We start from the raw sequence: 20619 nt of genomic DNA on the forward strand, positions 1-20619 counted from the left end.
ATCCAAATATAAATTTAGTGAATAGTTGTAAATAATATATATATATATATATATACGGTATAATATAATGGTAATGGAAAATGAAAGAATGTATAAGTAGTTAATTAATCAGTCGTTGCAAATGCCAAAACACTTTTTAGGAACAGTATTGGTACATCTATGCATTTTAGCTCTCTCTTCAACCTTGAGTTTTCTAAGCTCTCTTTTAGCTTCAATGGATGCTTTCTTTGATTCAACTGCCTTATGAGTCTCTGCCTCTTTGTTTTTTACTTTCTCCATCTCTTTCAGTCTCAATTTCGCCAAATCAGCCTTTGCTTCCAAATTCATTACTTAATTTTAAATTCAATATATAACTCAAAATCGATCAAATATAAAGAAATTATAATAATTTACATCTATCTTCTTCACTTCAGCTTCCAAAGCAGCTTTTCTTGTGTCCTTCCATGCCTCTGTGGAAGCTAACCTTCTTTCAGCTCTGCACAACTCATTCAAACACTTCACCTTTTACTTGTATTTAGAAATTTGGTGAAGATATGTTTTTGAAGAATTTAATGTGTGGTTCAAATAGTGTTGATTATAGAAACAAAAGTTTGGATGTTTTAAGTCCATTTAGATTTTGAATTAAGATTTTTAAACATAAAATTATATTACTAAGAAAAAGTTTAATTTAAATATGTTATCAAATATATTTGGATAAATTATATTTAAATTAAAATTTAATTCTACCATAACACATCTAAATACACATAGTTATTGTTTTCAAAATTACCAATCAAATATGTTCTAAGTTACTAGTTTAAGTTACCAACTTTTAAATTTGGATTTAAATTTTTTTAAAATTTTAGAGTAATTGAAAAAATCTTAAACTTCGGTAATCTTAAAAGATGTGATAGTATTTTTTTTTAAAAAAAATCAGAGAATAAATTCTTTTTTTCTAAATTATCTAGGTACTTTATGTATGACAAAATAAAATATTTTTTTATTAAATTTCTATGGATTAGATATCGATGTGAGAAATGAATCGATGATTCCATTATATGATAAAAAAATTTACGAAGCACAAAAAATCAATATCTAAATGTTACAAAAGTTATAGGCATGTTTACATATTTGAAAAAAAAATATTTATTTATTAATTTAAATTTATTTTTTGACTTTTTTTTTATAAATTTTCTAGAAATATCTATTGAAATTAATATTTTATCAGTATTTTCATTGAAATTTTGGTAGAATTAATAATTTGATTTTCCATCAACATCCATATTTTAAATCTCGAAGGTGAATAGAAAAAGTTAGTTTGATTAGTTAATAGACATTGAATTTTGGAGATTTAAACCTTGTGTTAGTGATTAAATGATATATATTTGAGAGTAATTTTAAAATCATTAAAATAACTTTTTTTCATATCTAAAATTATTATTCTAAAACGTACTTAAAATTAAATTAAATTTAATGTTCAATCCTATACTTTTAAAACTAATTTATTTAATTTTAACATTTTTAATCATCTGAAAAGTCTTTGCCCAGTAAAATTTAGCCTAAATTCGCATTTCAAAATCATCACAGACGTCAATTGAACATAGTCCATCGATTAGCAAAATTACGTCAATATATTGAACCCTAAAATTATTTTAAAAGAATCAAAATTATTGAAAAGATAAAATTAAAATGGAAAGAGAGAGCTTACTTATTATCTGCTTTGATCTTCTCTCTATCTTCCCAAACCTGAATTTTTATATCAATCTTCTTCGAATCACTTGTGCTCCCCGCTACCATTTTAAACATTATTATTATTAACTTCTAAATTTTATTTTGAATTACATCACATAAATAGTTTTACATATTCCTTTTAAAAAAAATGTATATGCAAAATTGGATGTCAAATTTGAAAGGAAAAGAAAAAACTTACACATTTTGTGAGATATAGTAAAACAACAATCCAAAAAGAAAAGAATTTTTTGTTCTTTGATAAATCCAAAAAATATATATATATTATGTGTTCTTTGTGTTTTGGATTTCTGTTTAAACTTTTTTGCTTGCAAAAATATGGAAAATTTGCTATCTATTTATAATGTAAATGATTAGAAGTTCAATTATGGATCCATAATATAATAATTAAATGCATTACTTATAGATAATGGTTTTAATACATTAAAATTAAATATTTTATAGTATTTAATTAGTTATGTTTTGCACATGCTCACCTTAATCCACATTTAATTTTAAACCATGCCATTATGCTTTGAAATTAAATTATTTTGTAATGTTTAGGATTTTTTTTCATTTATATAAATATAATGTACAAATATTGACAATGGATTTTTCTTTTCTTAATATATATATATATAGACACACACTATCTCTAATATTCAATTCGTTCTTTGTTTCTCTTTAATTTGTATGATATGTGGATTTTTTGAATTAACATAAACATAATAAAGAAATAATATCACGATACTTTTCTTTAATATTTTTGTTTTTAAAATTTAAGTTTTCTGTTGATGTCTTGCAATGATTTACACATCTTTTTACAATTATTGAATTATTAGTTAAATTTCGAAAAAAAGACAATTTTTTAGAAGTTTTTTTTTTTTCAAAATTTGACTTGATTTTTTAAACAATTGTTATCTCACATATATATATATATATAATAAATAAAAAAAGTTATTTTAAGTTCTCAAATTTCTGTTGCAATTATCTAATCTTCTAAATTTTATCATTAATGCTATTATGATAATTTTCTTTTATTGATTTAAATGTTTGTTTGAATCGACATAAAAAAATGTCTTTTATGAAACTCTTGTTCATTTAATAAAATCATTTGAAATACATTTTAAAAATATTTTAAACCACCGTTAAACATTAAATTTATTTAAAATAGCTTAATTTTTAAATTAAATATTTGATAATATTTTACACTTTAAAACAAATTATTTAAATTTTTAGTCAAGTTCGTATAAAAAACTTTAGAAAATTAACTTTTTCAATTATAAAATTTATTTTAACTTTTGTAAAAAATATGGGTATAAACATATAATGAAATTTAAAATCCTACTAGTGGTGTTATTGTTTATAAGCTAAATTCGATTTAGATTTTCAATAGTTTGATAAATTAATATGTTACACAAATAAACGATTTACGAATATGAAGACTTTAAAATTTATAGTCTATCATCAATATATTATTCAAATAAATAGAATCAATCATAAATAGACTATTTTAATATTTTATAATTACAACTTTTATGATTACTAATAGGCTTCTATAATTGACAAAAAAAAAAACCTTTTTTCATTATTGTTAGATATGATTGATACTCACTCTAGTCTTATCGACATGGTAATATCTATGATGTATAGGTAATTGCAAATAAATATATTAAATGTCACAATGGTGTAAACACAAGTTTAAAGTCGTCATTAATATATCATTTTGTCTTTATATTTGATAAGATATATGAGTAGCACATCTAATAGAATTAAGCAAACAAACAACAATTGCTCCTTTTATTTTGTTACATTTATACAAATATATTGACGATAGGTTTAATTAGAAATCAATGCAATCAATTATTAAAAGTATTAGAAATACGCTTAATTTTGATCTCGTTCCTTGATTTTACGTTTTTTTATAACATATTTTATAGGATTTGAGCAATATGAAGGTAGAATTTGGTGTTGATGTCAATTTGGATCTAATTGATTGGGCAAATATGGAGTCAAGTGTCATCAGCTTGAGGTTTATGTACGAGGAAAAAAAGCCACATGCCTACCTTGCAACGTTGCGACACCCCACAACACTATGTTTAGCGTTGTAAAGCAGAGAATGCCTTAATTCGTGAAAAGAGCACTCCGTTGCGACACTTCAAAGTTGTCATGCACATGAACATTCGTTAGCACCTCGGCATTGTCCCTAGAGTTGCGATGCCATATGAAATGTTATAGATACTATTTTCCACCGCCAAGTCAAAAGGTATCCAATTTGAGGTGACTTGTTAATGGTTTCTCCCTATTTTCTGATACCTTTCAGTCAGCTTAAGTTCCCGATCAAATAATTCCTCATCATCTGGCACGTGGATGGGAAGCTAAGGTACTTGTTCTAACTTGGGTTTCTAGAAATCTCTCTTTATTTGTTTGAATTTGTGAGAGGTTAAACTTAGTTCAGTAAGTTTTGATTCAATTTTGTTAGTGAATGAATCTTTGTTTTATGTTTGGACACATGGGAAATGTATGACTTTCACTTTCAATTGGATCTTTGACTCGTAAATTTTTTTACAAGATTTAGTTAGAAGCAATAGATTAGGTTAGCTTTGTTATTCTATTAGATGGGTATTGTTCTAGCCCAACTTAGGATTGTACCCAATGAATGTTCAATTAGATGCATAGAAATTGGTCATTCCGTCCAAAGATCTCTTGAACTTAAATGTAGTTGGAAAAATTCAGATTTGCATGCTTTTCACATCTTGTTGAATTAGAAAAATTAGAATTTTGGGGACAATTTAGTTATCTTCTTTAATTAAATTGGTTAGATAAAAACGTTACATATGGTAATTCAATGAACAATTTCTTTAGATCGAGAGAGATTGGTATATTCTAAGCTAGACTTTCTTTTAATTGAATCACATTTACAATTTTCTTTGATGTTGCATGAGATTTTGTTTACTTACAATTCTAAACTTCCAAACTCCCTTTTCGTACCTCGGTTGGAAAATAAGTTTTGTTTGGAAGATTAGTTTGCTCCTTGAATTCGACCAATAAGACTAGTGTTTGGTGTACATTTTGGTAACTTATTTGGCACGGATTTGGATGACGAATTTTGTCCGTCAATTACTAAGTAAAATAAAAATTAAATACCACAAACTTTTTTTTTTAATTTATTTATATGGTTAATTAAATCAATGATAGAAACTTTACCAACAAGAGTTTATTTCACCAAACATCTATATATACTTGAAGAATAAGAGATCCCATATTCAAACTTCTCACTTCTACTTGTACTAAAAAAAATCAATGATAGATATAATATAATAGGAATATTACATAAATATCAAACATTCATAGATTAAAAAAATAAAAATAAATGCCATATTTACAAACACTTGATTTTTAAATGTTCCATTTATTCGTGGCTATATATATACACATGATCAAGACCAAGTTCTTTGAAAGGGATAGTTGAGATAATTTTAAGAGATCTTTACCTTTTTACATGAATGAGAGAGTGTGGAAGAAATTTGAGGAAGTAATTTGAAAGAGTTTGGGAGAGTTGGAGATAGATTTGGAGATTGAGATATTTGAGAGAGTTTTGAAGAGAAGAGGGAGAGATTTTAAGGTTATGAAGTTTTGGAAAAATATTTGGGATATCATAATATTAAATAATTTTGTTAAAATAAAAGAAATAAAACAAAATTTGAAAAATAAAAAAGTATTTATTTATGTAAAAAAAAAACATGGCTACCATTTTGTAAAAATAGATTTAATTAAAAATAGAATGTTTTTATCCACATAAAAATCTAAACTTCCATTTTCTTTTACTTTTCTTTCAAATATTTTTAGAATAGATTTAAGTTCGACATGTCGAACGGTGGGAAGTGAAGGCAAGCTGCGTGTGGAGAAATCAGAAACGACAATCCACAAGTCTCGAGAGTTGCTTTGTGTTTCAGTTCATGTTACCTTACCCTAGCAATCAAGTGGCATCTCTTCTCCTCTTCCACTCTTCCGTTCAATCTGAAGAAGGAACTTCGATCTAGTTTTCAAGCGTTCTCTGCAAAATCGTAAAACCCCAGATAAGTTTTCATTCCAACTTCAAATTTTCCGATGTTACATAGGAATTCAAAGTGCACATTTTTTCTCAAATGATAATCTTCTGTTGGGATTCGTAACCGAATGCAAGATTGGGGGTGTTCATGGTAAATGGGTGCCTCCCAATTTGGGTATACAAACGCTTCGGCGATTTCCCACTTGCCTATTTTTGCTCTGTTGTTCGATTACTTGTTTTCCTTAAGTTTTGTGAGTCTTTAGCGATAATGGGTATCAATCATGAACTCTTTATCGCTTGTGAGTTCGCGGATAGTCTGCAGATTATTTTCAACTTCTTTTATTGTGCGTCGAACCATTTGGAATCGGAGCTTTTGCAGTGATGATCGATTTCAGTTTGTTGTGGAACCCTTTAGTTACTTTGCTGATGGAAATTCAGATTCTTTTGAGACTGATAGTCGTAGATGGGATGATTTTTCATTGAGAAGGAGTTTTCTAAAGGATGCGAAAATTGATGCTGAGAAAGTTATTGAAATTCTCAAACAGGATGGTCCTGGATTTGACACATTTTTGGCTTTAGATGAACTGAAATTACAGGTCTCAGGGGTGCTTGTTGGAGAAGTTCTGAAGGGGATTTTGAAAAGTACAAGTGTTCTAAACAAAACTCAGTGTGCAAAATTGGGGTACAAGTTTTTCGTATGGAGCAGTAGGATCGAAAATTATAGACACACTGTGAAATCATATCATATGATCATGAAAATATTTGCTGAGTGTGAGGAGTTCAAGGCTATGTGGAGGCTACTTGACGAGATGACTGAGAAAGGGTACCCTGTTACTGCAAGGACATTTATGATTTTGATATGTACTTGTGGTGATGCAGGCTTGGCTAAGAAAGTTGTTGAGAGGTTTATCAAATCAAAAACATTCAATTTCAGGCCGTATAAACATTCTTATAATGCCATTCTTCATGGACTAGTTGTTGTAAAACAGTACAAGTTGATTGAATGGGTGTATGAGCAAATGCTGCTTGATGGTCATGGCCCAGACATTCTTACATATAATGTGTTATTGTTTTCAAGGTGCAAATTGGGGAAGTTGGATCAGTTTCACAGATTGCTTGATGAAATGGCCAGGAAAGGGTTTTCCCCTGATTTTCATACTTATAACATTCTTCTTTATGTTCTTGGCAAAGGAGACAAACCCCTTGCAGCTCTAAATCTTTTGAACCACATGAGGGAAGTGGGCTTTGGTCCCAACATTCTTCACTTCACAACGCTGATAAATGGACTTAGTCGGGCTGGAAATTTGGATGCTTGCAAATATTTTTTCGATGAACTAGGAAACCATGATTGCATTCCTGATGTTGTTTGCTACACTGTGATGATCACAAGCTATACAGAAGCTGGGCAGCACGAGAAAGCTAGGGCATTTTTTGATGAGATGATAATGAAGGGCCAGCTTCCTAATGTGTTTACGTACAACTCCATGATTCGTGGTTTTTGTATGGTGGGTAAGTTCAAGGAGGCTTACTCTATGCTCTCTGAAATGGAATCCCGAGGTTGCAGACCAAATTTTCTTGTATATAGTACCCTTGTAAGTTATTTGCGGAATGCAGGCAAGCTTGCCGAGGCTCACAAAGTTATAACGCGAATGGTTGAGAATGGGCAATATGCCCATTTAATGACAAAATTCAAGGGATATAGGAGATGCTAGATCATTAGGGTGACTCTTTGTAATTCGAGATTAATGATTAATAACCAAATGAAAAATTCAAGAGGCAGATTTTCAGTCTCTTGATACTAAAATTATCATCCAGATGATACAAGGATGTACCGGTCTTTTTAACTTTGTGGATTTTTTTTCTGTTCCTGAAGTTCTTCCCTCTATCATTTTAGGCTTAAAATAAAATGTTTCAAGTTGATTCTTTTACAAATACGAGATTTGGACTGAATGGAAACATTGATATGCTTGTTAATCATGTAACATGTTTACGACCTAAATGGAGGAATGAACTTAATCTAACTGATAGTTTTAGGGTTGAATTGAGACGTACAATAGCTTGAGGCACAGTTCAAATATTAGTGGCATAGTCTCTCTTTTATGACTTTTTATCTGTCTTTATAAATGGGCATATCTACTTATGGAACTGGCTGATTCTCATCAGCATCAAAATGGCAATCCTTATGCTTTTCTTCTATTTATTCTTTGTGAATGTTGAAAATGAAGTTTTATATAGCTTTTATGGTTGTGAACAGAAGATGGAGGAACACTGTACTTTTTTGGTGTTGCTGCTTTAGTATTCCAATGTATAATCTCTAAAACTTGAATACGAAACCATTAGCTCATCATCTCTCCCTTGAGGTTGGAGATTTGGATCTTCATATCCCCACTTGATGTGCAAGAAAACAATCTCCAGTTCTGACCATCTTCTTCACAAATGCTCCTACCATGGATCCTGTTACTTTTTATTGTCTGCTCCATCAGATCAGCTGAAATGTAGTCAATCCCCGTTGATCAAAATGTCACCTGCTTCTATCGCTTTCTTCTTTGATTAGTCATCAGCCCTTGTTAGAACCTACCATCTGATACAAAAATTACGCAGCATCTTTGAGCCTTGATTCATGCAATTGCTAATTTATTCTCTTGGCTCTTTAGATTTATAGTTCCCTAAAAAAGTTCTATATATCTGTATATTTGTTAATTGTGCAACTTGTTTTTTTTCACCTCTTAAATTTGAATGTAGATTGCATACTTTCAAGATAGCTTCATATATATTTTAACTCCGGGTTACATACATTTGTGTGCGTGTGTGTGTGAAGTTTTATTAGTCTCTTAAACTATTCACAATTTTAAATTTAGTTACTAACTGTTGATAAATGTTAAAATTGGTTTAGGATAAGAAATTTTAGACGACATGACATAATAATTATTAAACTGGTGAAATTTTAAATGAAAAACTCATTTAAGATGATGAAAAATAAAAGTAAAAAATAAAAAAATTATTATCTATTAGCATTTATTTTTCTAAAAAAATTATTAGCATTTTTTAATAACTTCTAAAAACTTATATGTATTCGATGAAAATTATTATTCTTATTGTTAATATAATGATATATTATAAATGTAGATATCCATAATCTACCTAGGTTACAATTTTTATATAACTTTTATTCAATTGCATATTGTAACATTCATCTCATCGAATTCCATAATGTAACTTATACTAAAAGACATACTATAATTGAGTTCAATTATCTTTTTTTCTCCCTCTCTTCTCTTTTCTTCTTCTGTGTTCTTGCATTGTTCTTATTTAGTTCTTGGTCTTTTATTTTATAACACGTTATCAGCACGACACTCTACAATTTTATCATTTGCAAAAGGTAGGTTATAATATTAGTTTGTTTTTTTCGAATATTGTATGAAACAATCCATGTATAAATCATGCATAGTTTAAATGTTTGAGAATGTAATATTTTATACCTACTGCAGGTTGTAATTTTACATATTATGCTTACATTATTATTGTTTGTTAAAACATATTTTTAGTTCATGATAAGATTATGATTTAGTTCATCTTAATTTTTTTATGATTTATGTGATTGTTTATGTTCGGTTCTTATTTCAATTATTTTAAGATCTATGTATAGTTTATGGGTTCTTTATGATTTGTGTCTATAATTTAGTTGTTTACTTTATATTAGTATATGTAACCCCCAAAAATTAAGATAATTTTGACATGTGGTTTTGACATGTGGTGTTCGTTGAGATTTTGATTAAATGGTAAGTTAAGAGAATTAAGTAAAGTTGTAGATTTTTAGTGTTGTCGAAATTGAATTAAATTAAATAATTATGGATGTTATTTAATTAAATTGTAGAGTAGAAAGTTTGCTGAAGATTTGATAATTATATGTATATGTGGATATATATATATATATATATATATATATATATAATTATTATGTTAAAGGGAAAGATAATTATATTTGTTGAAATATAATTATTTAAGGAAAAGGTAATTGTATTTTGGAGAAAGAATATTTATTAAGGGAGAAAAAGTAAAATAATTATATTTTGGGAAAATATAATTATTTGTAAGAAGATAATTAATTATTTTGGAGAAAGATAAATAATAATTAATTATTGTGGGAGATAATTAATTATTTTGGAGAAAGATAAATTAATAATTAATTATTGTTGAAGATAATTAATTATTATGTAGAAAGATAAATATTGATTATGGAGTGAAGTTATGGTTGAGTTAAGATAATTCATGTTGGAAGTTATAAGTGATTTATCGGAAAAGATTTGATTGATTAAATTAATTGAGGATTTACGTTAATTTGAGATTTTAGAAGGAAAAGTTGGTTTTGGTGGAACTAAATTTAACTGAGTATATATATGGATATATATATATATTTAATTAATAATTTGAAAAAGTGAAGTTAATTATATGATGAAATATAATTATATTTGTTTGAAAAAGAAGATAATCCATGAGAAGGGAAATGATTGATTTGATTGGACGAAAAAAAAAATATTTATTTAAAAGAGAGGATGATAAATATTTATTTACAAAAGAGAATGATGGTTTAAATAAATATATATGTTTATTGTAGATTTTGGTGAGAGAATAATAATAATAATAATAAGTATTATTATTATTATTAATGGTTATAAATGCCTAAAATTTTGTGCATTTAATGCACTTATTGAGGAAAGATAATGGAAATAAAGATATATGTATATTTTTTGTATTATATATATATATATATATTCTAAAAGAAAATAATAATAATAAATATTATTGTTATTATTTGGGTCTATAAATAGTATTGGAATGCTTAAGTTAGAAAGTAAAGGAAAAAGAAAAAAGTTCTTCATTTTCTTCTCTAAGATAACCCTCTACTGTCGCTGCCTCACGGGTTGTAGTTAAGATTGGTCTCTTTGAAAAGCTTGAGGATTTAAAGTGAGGAATTTTTCCATCAAGGATAAGAAGATTTTCCAACCTCCATTGATTAACCTTGGTAAGCCAAGGAAATTAAATTAATATTTTGTTAATTTAATTTTTAATTTTTGGGGTTTCTTTAAAGGTTTAATTGACTAATTTTTTAAGATTTAAATCTTGGATTTTTCCCAATCAAGGTTGAATTGGTTTCAACCCAATTTCATTAATTAATGTTGGAATCTATGTCATAAAACTCGTACTTTGTTATTTGATTCAATAAAATTTATTATTGAATGCTATAATCTTAAAACCAATAAATTAAGGTCTCGATGCTATTTTACTAAGTTTGTCAATACACTTAAACTTTATGTAGAGACATAAATGTGGATTAAGTTCAAGTTAATAGCCAAATAGTCTATAGTGTATGAATAAGGTTGGACGCTTTATTCTGGAAAAACACTATAGATGCGGCCTACTCCGTAGTTAGTACAAATGATGTAATCCTGAATCGTTCATGTAGAGACATGGGAGTGAGGGCGTCTTATGTAAATGGTTTGCATAAGACTGGAACCACGAAATAGTCACTTTTAGTTATAACGCCATAAACTATAAACTGATTATTTTAATGACCTAGGTAACTTGAACTTAATCCTGAGTTAACTATAAACTTCTGTTCATTCGGTAGTACTCTTAGATCTGCATAGGTGAAGGCAGCTCATCATCGCTAGCCCAATAAGCCTCCCATTTTAGAGATGAGACCGAGTGGATAGCTAGAGATATAGGGTGCAAGATGGAATTCACTCCTACCCACTTCTGGGATAGTAGATAAGTTGTTCCCTTAAGGACTGAATCTAAGTCTTAAACAAGGGGCTCCACCTTCTCATTGGTCCGAGAAGGACTCAGGTTTATAGGTTGGACCTTAAACCAATTGTTCAATAGTGGATTAGTGGGTCTTAAGAAGCAAGATGTAATCTCGGGGGTAAAATGGTATTTTGGCCCAGCCAAGATTACAAACAACATGTGAAGGATCAACTTACTCATCATGGTTATATCAGGTGGACAGAAATATATCTATAGTGAGGGGAGTGCAACTAAGAGTCTTTAGTGGAATGACTCTTTAGTTAACGAATGTTAATTAAGCTTGGTCTAAAAGAGTTTAGCCAGTTAATCTCGAATCATTGGAGCCCATGATCTATAGGTCCATTAGGTTCCCCTACTAGCTCACGTGGATTCCCCTACTAGCCCATTATCTATAGGTCCATTAGGTTCCCCTACTAGCTCAAATGGATTCAACTAAGAACAATATGTTGAAGTAACTCGAATTGTTCGAATTAGGAAAAGAGAGAGAAACCGACAAATATACAAGATATAAGTCGGTAGATATAAACTTTAAGCTTTGTGTTTAAATATGATTTAAATTAATATGAATCTAGATTCATATTTACAAGCTTGGAAAGTTTTGAAACGGTCAAAGTTGTAAAAGTCAACATGTTGACTTTTGACTTTGAAAAACAAAACTTTGACCGAAATTTATATTCAAATATGATTTGAATTTTAGAAAAATGAATGCGGATTCATACTTGGGAGGTTAGAATTAGTCATGACAGGTAAAATAGCAAAAATTCAAAAAGTTGACTTTTGACTAAGAAAAGTCAAAGTTTGATTTTGACTTAATTGGTCAAATGACCAAATTGTCCTTTGACTAATTTCCTTATTAACTAAATGTTAGTGGAAAATGTGGTAGCTTATAATGAATTAGAAGCCACTAATTCCATTAATAGTTAATGGATTAATTAGTTGTTGAGATTATATGAAATAAATTGCATGCATTTTGCATGTAATTTTTCTATATAAACTTCTAATTTCAGAATGAGAAGATGATGATGATTCTCATAAAATTATCTAAACGATATACCTACCTCCATCCTTCCCTCTAAAAGATTTACTTCACAAAAATGAGTCCCACAACTCGGTTCTTGGTCCTGAGATTAGTAGGTCAACATAGTGGTTGTCCTATGCTTGTGATCTACAGGCAGAGAAGTTTTTTGGAACGAAGAAGAAGTTGAGAACTACAAAGGTAAGCTCATCGTTTACTTTTTATATTCTTCGTTTAGGTCTATCGTTTAGTAGTTGCATGTTAATTTTTAAATAGTTTAGATGCATATAGAGTAAAGCATGATCCTTTTCTTCCGCTGCTGCATGCTCTCTGTTGTTTTTGCCATCAATTAAGATACTGAGTTTTCCTTTTATGATTAGAATCAAGTTAATTGGAGAATTTTTAGTGTCAGCTAGGGAGTACTTTGTTTGGCTACAATCTTAAGGTAAGAGATTCTCCTACTAGACATTCGAACTGAATTTAATAGACCGCATGTAATTATGATTATGCATTGATGGTAGCTAAAATGCATAATTTGATGCTATTGATAATGATTGTCTTTGTATTGATGATTGATGTTGATGACTGATGTCTTGTTATGACTGGTAGTATGTTGATGAAGACGACTGCGTTATGCCTATGATTACGATATTTGGTTAAGTATGCTATATTGTTATGTTATGCCATGTTTACGGTGATGTTATGTTATGATACATGTTATGGATAAGGTGTTATGTTAACTTTGTCTATTAAAGTCGTACCACATAGGTGTCCCTCGGGATCACCACCTTTTTATGGCTGTGTAGTTCGACGAGATTAGCAGTCCATTATGACATTGACATTGACATAGACATGATTACGAGTGTTTCGATGGGGTCATTCACAGCCTGATTGTCTTAGTGTTTCCTTCGGATACACTAAAGACCAGATTGTCCTAGGTGTTCTTTTGGGTTCACCGAAGACCAGATTTGTTCCTACGGGATCACAGATTGCACGTGTTCGGGAACTTGCCAGTTCATGGATACCTCTTTACAGGATTCTAATGGAAAGTTAATAGACACCTAGCGGGACTAGTAGTGGGTCCCTTACTGAGTATATGTTTATACTCACTCTTTCTATGTTTAATATTTCAGACAAAGGTAAAGGTAGAGGAAAGCTGGCGAGCGACAGAGAAGGATCTGTGACATGCCATATGGGGACTTAGTTTTGCTTCCGCGTCTATGTATCAGTCTTTCAGTATTCTGTTTCTAATGAAAATTTAGTATTCCTTTTTTTTTCAAGAAAGTGCCTATTGTTATTGTTTCTTTTTAGTAATGACCTCAGCTTAGTATAAAGAGTTGAGTCGTTACAGTATAAGTTTTGTAATTGTTTTTATGATCTAAATGTTTTTATCAATTTACCTAAGTATGTTGTTTTAACATATTATGTATAAGTATGTTGTAAAATTAACATTTTTGGTGTGTATTGTTGTTAATTTTCATAATATGTATATGTAATTTTTATTTGTAATTTTAATTATTGTACATTAACATGCATGTTCTGAATTATTATATATGAGTTTCATTGATTTTTGTATCATGTGCATAGTATGAAATTTATCTAAGTTTTCTTAAAATGCATGTTTGACATGTTTATTAAATTTCTAATATAAGTTAGGTTATTTGTTATTTGTTATAGTTTTACCATGTCAAGTCTTACCAAATTAGAATTTATAGCTCTTGGTATCAATGGTGATAATTATTTATCATGGGTGCTTGATGCTGAAATTCATTTGAGTGCCATGAATCTTGGAGAAACGATTAAAGAAGAAAACACGACTTCAAGTCAAGAAAAGGTGAAAGCCATGGTTTTTCTTTGACATCATTTTCACGAGGGACTAAAGATTGAATATCTTATGATAAAAGATTCTTATGAACTATGACAAAGTTTAAAAGAAAGGTATGATCATAAAAAAAGTGTGATTCTTCCTAAAGTTCGGTATTATTGGATGTACTTAAGGTTATAAGATTTTAAATCAGTAAGTGATTATAATTCTGCATTATTCAAAATTTGTTCAAAATTATTGTTATGCGGAGAAAAAGTTACTGATGAAGATATGTTAGAGAAAACCTTTTCAACATTTCATATCTCGAATATGCTTCTGCAGAAGCAATATTGAGAAAGAAGTTTTAAAAAGTATTCTGAACTCATATCATGCCTTCTTGTGACCGAACAAAATAATGAATTATTAATGAAAAACCATGGATCTCGACCAATTGGAGCAACACCATTCCCTGAAGCGAATTTTATATTTTAAAATAATATTAATGGTCGAGGTTTAGGTCGTGGTCGTAGTCGTGGTCGAGGTCGTGACCGTGGAAGGAAGAAGTAATTATACTTTACATGGTAATAATCATTTAGATTTCAAGAAAACCACAAATGATGATCATAGAAGGAAGACTCCACAAAATAAGAAAATTAAAAGTGGTGAAAATCAATGCTTTCGTTGTGGTATGAATGGTCATTGGACTCGTACTTGTACATCCAAGCACTTAGTCGACCTCTATCAAGCCTCATTGAAGGAAAAAGGGAAGAATGTGGAAGTAAACTTTGCCTTTCAAGATGATGTATTTGACATTTCCAACATGACCCATTTGGATGTGGCGTACTTCTTTGAGTCTTCTGAAGAGAAAAATGATGTTTAATGAAGGAGTAGCAAATACTTCTTTTAATTATAATAACGTCCAAAACTAATATTTGCATTATGTTTTCTCTATTTAACATTTACCAGTTTATTTACATTATTTACATTTCAAGGTTAGTTTTTTCTTTTTACCAAGAGACTTATTGTAATCGTTTTTTTAATGAAGAGTTATGGACATTTCTCATATTTTGGTTGACTCAAAGATGAATAATGAAGACTTATGTTTGGCAAATAGTGCAATTAAGCACACAATACTTAAAAGGAAAAAATATTTTTATACTTCTTTCTTCCGTATTCTCGTCCTTAGACAGGTGGGTTGAGAAGGGCCTTCACCACATCCAATCCCCACCACTGTCAAATCCCCATTTTTCATGCTTTGGGGCCAGCCGTAGGCTGAACTCCTCTGAATTTATTTTAGTAGGGTTTCTTCTTCAATTAGTGGGGTGGTCAACTCCTTACGGAGCCTTTATCAGGTCACTATTGACTCCTTTGAACTCTTCAAAATGAAAGGGTTTACTACGGAGTGGGGTTAGAGAGGTGGATAAGGCGACGTTATCCCCTGATCAAAAGATATCATGACTCTGAGTCAAGGGGAAAGTCTCCTAGAAGTCTTGAATATGAAAGCCTCTCCTCAACTAAGAGCAACCTTCTCTCTTTTCCACTCCGTGGGGTTGATTCTCCTTTGGTAGTGGATAAATAAGGATCCAGGTGATTGGTCTCACTATTTTAGTGGTCCGAAGGACATTAAGATTTCAATCATTCTTTAAGCCTTCAAAATTTTTAATAGGTATAAGGACTCAACTCCTTGCAAATTCTTTGCACCTCACCTTTCAGTCTAAGCTCTCCTTCTTAGCGAGCTGCTTTGCACCTTTTAGATTCATATGGATTTCTGACTCCTTTACAAATTCTTTGCTCTTGATAATTGCCTTCTACGCCATAAATCAGTCCAAGGAAATGAATATGGAATATTTAGTGGCTAATATGGAAACTCTCTCCTTTCTGTCGAGCCTTTGTTTTTGCTTCTACGTTTGAAATCTACCATATGAACTTCTTTTTAGTAGGTTTCAAAGGAAGGTTTTCTATGAAAGTCATTAAATCAATGAACAAGTCGATGCCCACGGAGGGAGAAAAGAGGAAAGCAGGGATCTCTTTTTTGTCTTCCTTCTTTTCATATTCAACCTATTACGCCTTCTACGCCTTCTACGCTTAAGATAAGGATGCCTTGAAAGAATGAAAGCCAGATTCACTAAGGCGGTCGGAAGAACTCTTCATTCAGGAGGCTACTACGAAAGAAAGATGTACGGTCTAATGAGACTACTACGAAATATTGACTCATGGGAAAGGATAGAAGAATAGGACCTATTGTGGGACATATAATGCATTACAGACGTGAATATGGAATTTCATGACTTCTAACGGAGTGGTTTGAAGGACTATTCAACCTATTCCTCTTAGAAAGAAAAGAATTGAAATCAAAATACTGAATAGAATGACGATACATTTAAACAAAACTTCTAGCTCGAGCCCGAGTTGCAATGGAGCCGTAAACAATCCAGGAAAGAATTGGATCTATGGATAGCATCGTTGTGGTAAAGGTCGTAATGTCAGAGAAATCATTACAACAAGGCGTAGAGGTGGAGGTCATAAGCGTCTATACCGTCCAATCTCTTTTGGAATGAAAAAGACATATATGGTAGAATCGTAACCACAGAATACGACCCTAATCGAAATGTATACATTTGTCTGGGGGTGGTGAGAAAAGAGATCTTCGACATCCCAGAGGGGCTATGATTGGAGATATCATTCTTTCTGGTACAGAAGTTCCTATCAAAATGGGAAATGCCTACCGGTTTGAACTATTGATTTACGTAATTAGAAGTAACCAATTAGGTTGACGACAAAACCTAGAAATCGATCACCGATCTAATTTGAGTACCTTTATAGGATAGACCTCAACAGAAAACTGAAGAATAATGGCAGCAAGTGATTGAGTTCAGTAGTTCCTCATATCAAATTATTGACTCTAAAGATATAGTAATATGAAGAAGACTAAATTGTTTCAAGCATCGACAGAATCAGAAGCATCCCTTATTGAGAGGAGGACTTTCATTGACATTTGATGGTCAGAGGCAAATGGAAAGCTAAGCAGTGGTAATTCTAAGGATTTTCGAGGGGAAAAAGAGAGATGTCTCCTACGTCACCCGTAATATGTGGAACTATCGATGTCATTTCATAGAGTCATTCGGTCTGAATGCTACATGAAGAACATAAGCCAGATGAAGGAAGGGGAAGACCTAGGATGTAGAAGATCATAACATGAGTGATTCGGTAAATTTGGATTCCTATATATCCACTCATGTGATACTTCATTGTACCATATATATCAGATCCATATGTATTGGTATCATCATCTACATCCAAAAAGCTGTATGCTTTGAAAGAAGCTTGTACAATTTGGGAAGGGATTTTGATTGAAAAAAAAGAAGAATCTACTTCAACCGATATGCCCTTAGGCACGACCATACATAACATAGAAATCACACTTGGGAAGGGGGGACAATTAGCTAGAGCAGCAGGTGCTATAGTAAAATGGATTACAAAAGAGGAGAAATCGGCCACATTCAAATTACCTTTTGGGGAGGTTCGTTTGATATCCAAAAATTGCTCAGTAACAGTCGGACAAGTGGAGAATGCAGGGGTTAACCAGAAAAGTTTGGGTAGAGCCGGATCTCAATGTTGGCTAGGTAAGCATCTTGTAGTCAAAGAAGTAGTTATGAACCCTGTAGACCATCCCCATGGGGGTGGTGAAGGAAGGGTCCCAATTGGTCGAAAAAAACCCGCAACCCTTTGGGGTTATCCTGCACTTGGAATGGAAGAAGAAGTAGAAAAAGGAATCAATATAGTGAGAATTTGATTCTTCGTCGCCATAGTAAATAAGAGAGAAAACCGAATTTCTTTCTTCTTCAATTTTCAATTTCGGTTATTATATGGATGGTCCTTTGGATGGAGGTAAATTCACTGTATTTATCGTATGAGTTATCTATTCTATAACCATCTAATTATGGGAACGACGAGAATTAAACCTGCACATAGTGGATTCACAATCCACTGCCTTGATCCACTTGGCTACATCTGCCCCTACCCTATATATATATGTAGAAATTATGAAATAAAAGTGATGTCAATTTGATTTAGCAAAAAGGAGCACTCTTGAGAAAACAAGAAATTGGTTATTGCTCCTTTACTTTCAATAACTCGTATACACTAAGACAGAAGTCTTATCCATTGATAGATAGAACTTCAACAGTAGCTAGGTCTAGAGGAAGTTGTGAGCATTAAGTTCATGCATAACTTCCATACCAAGATTAGCACGGTTAGGAATCTCAACCTAAGTATGAATTACACGATCTTGACTATCAACTACAGATTGGTTGAAATTGAAACCATTTCAGTTGAAAACCATACTACTAATACCTTTACGGTAAACCAGATACCTACTACAGGCCAAATAGCTAGGAAGAAATGTAAAGAACGAGAGTTGTCGAAACTAGCATAGTGGAAGATCAATCGACCAAAATAACCATGAGCAGCTATGATATTCTCAGTTTCTTCCTCTTGACTGAATCTGTAACCTGAATTAGCAGATTCATTTTCTGTGCTTTCCCTGATCAAACTAAAAGTGATCAAGGAACCATGCATAGGACTGAACAGGGAGCCCTTGAATACACCAACTACACCTATGGAATGGGTGCATAAGGGTGTTGTGCTCAGCATGGAATACAATCATGAAGTTGAAAGTACCAGAAATTCCTAGAGGCATATCGTCAGAAAAGCTTCCTTGACCAATTGGTTAGATCAAGAAAACAATAGTAGCAGCTGCAACAGAAGCTGAATATGGAACAACAATCCAAGGATGCATACCCAGACGGAAACTCAGTTCACACTCTCGACCCATGTCAGATGCTACACCAAGTCAGAAGTCTAGAACCATTAGCTCATAAGGACCACCATTCTATAACCATTCATCAACGGAAGCTGCTTTCGGGTAAAAGTGCAACCCTAGGCTTTCCCTTGACGAACCGACCTATCTTCGAAGTCCCTTGGATAATGGGACGATTCTTTCCGTAAAGTAGAGATCCAGAAAGAGGTTCACGAATACCATCAATATCCACTGGAGCTTAGAATTGAAAGACCGTGTTTACGAGAAATAGGCTCGACTGAAAGGAGAGAATAAGGTTCTCAAAATTATGGAATTCTAGTCTAGAGGTCTCGACTGAAAGGAGAGTCAGGACTCAGCTAAAAAAAAAAAACAAAGGCTCGATTGAAAAACAAGGCTTTGGAGGCACGAAGCGAAACGACTGTGAAGGAGCCCTTATACTTAGAAATAACTTGACTCAAAATAGAGGGGAGGGGTGAAGCCGCTCGACTGAGGTTAGGAAGGAGAGGGGTGAAGCGAAGTCTTTATCCTCAAATTCAAAGAAGCCCTTATATTTAGAAATAACTCGACTCAAAATAGAGGAGAGGGGTGAAGCTACACAACTGAGGTTAGGAATGGGAGGGGTAAAACGAAATCCTTATCCTCAAATTCAAAGAAGTCCTTATATTTATAAATAACTCGACTCCAAATAATGAGAGGTTCAAAGAATTTTCAAGCTCATTCCTTATTTTGCCAATGTGAAGAAGCCCTTTCTTTTTAGAAATAACTCGACTCAAGAAAATAAGGAAAGGCTCCGTAGAAGTTTTAAGCTCATTCCTTATTCTGCCACTTAGAAGGAGCCCTTATATTTAGAAATAACTCGACTCAAGAAAATAAGGATACAAAGGTTAAGACTTGAAAGGGAAGTCCTGATCCCTTCACTACTGGAAGGAGCCTTTTCTTTTTTGAAATAACTCGACTCTAAATGATAAGGAGAGGGCGAAGCCATCGACTGAGGTTAGGAAGGAGAGAGGTGAAGCGAAACGACTTAGAAGGAGCCCTTAGATTAGAAATAATTCGACTTAAAACGATAAGGAGAGGAGCAAAGAATTTGCGAAAGACTTATTCTTCCAATGTGAAGGAGCCTTCAGATTATAGGAGTTGAATGGAATATATATTAGCTCTTTTATCTAGAGATGAATATGAATAAAAACAAGTCATTCAGACCAAAAGATAGCCAAAAGGAATAAAAAAAAGGATATGTTCGCATATGCTTAAGACATTCAAGTCGAGTTGTGATTCACTAAGAGATACGCGTTAAAACCAGGCATCCAATCGGCAACCTTGGAAGACCTCACCTTCAGGTGTGTGGAGTTTGCTGGTTTAGTTCCTGGGTTGGTTTGGATGGCCTGTTGCAGCTAAAGAAAGGGAGAAAGGAAAAA

General features: G+C 31.8%; 1 protein-coding gene across 1 annotated transcript; it reads left to right on the forward strand.

Annotated features, from left to right (window-relative positions):
* The first annotated feature begins 5564 nt into the window (after positions 1 to 5564).
* Positions 5565 to 7572, forward strand: LOC103484076 (pentatricopeptide repeat-containing protein At1g55630-like). Its single transcript, XM_008441004.3, has one exon. The coding sequence runs from the start codon at positions 6040 to 6042 to the stop codon at positions 7468 to 7470; it is 1431 nt and encodes a 476-aa protein (XP_008439226.1). The 5' UTR covers positions 5565 to 6039; the 3' UTR covers positions 7471 to 7572.
* Positions 7573 to 20619: the final 13047 nt, after the last annotated feature.

This window comes from Cucumis melo, chromosome 6, assembly GCF_025177605.1.
Source record: "Cucumis melo cultivar AY chromosome 6, USDA_Cmelo_AY_1.0, whole genome shotgun sequence".
Taxonomy (NCBI): domain Eukaryota; kingdom Viridiplantae; phylum Streptophyta; class Magnoliopsida; order Cucurbitales; family Cucurbitaceae; genus Cucumis; species Cucumis melo.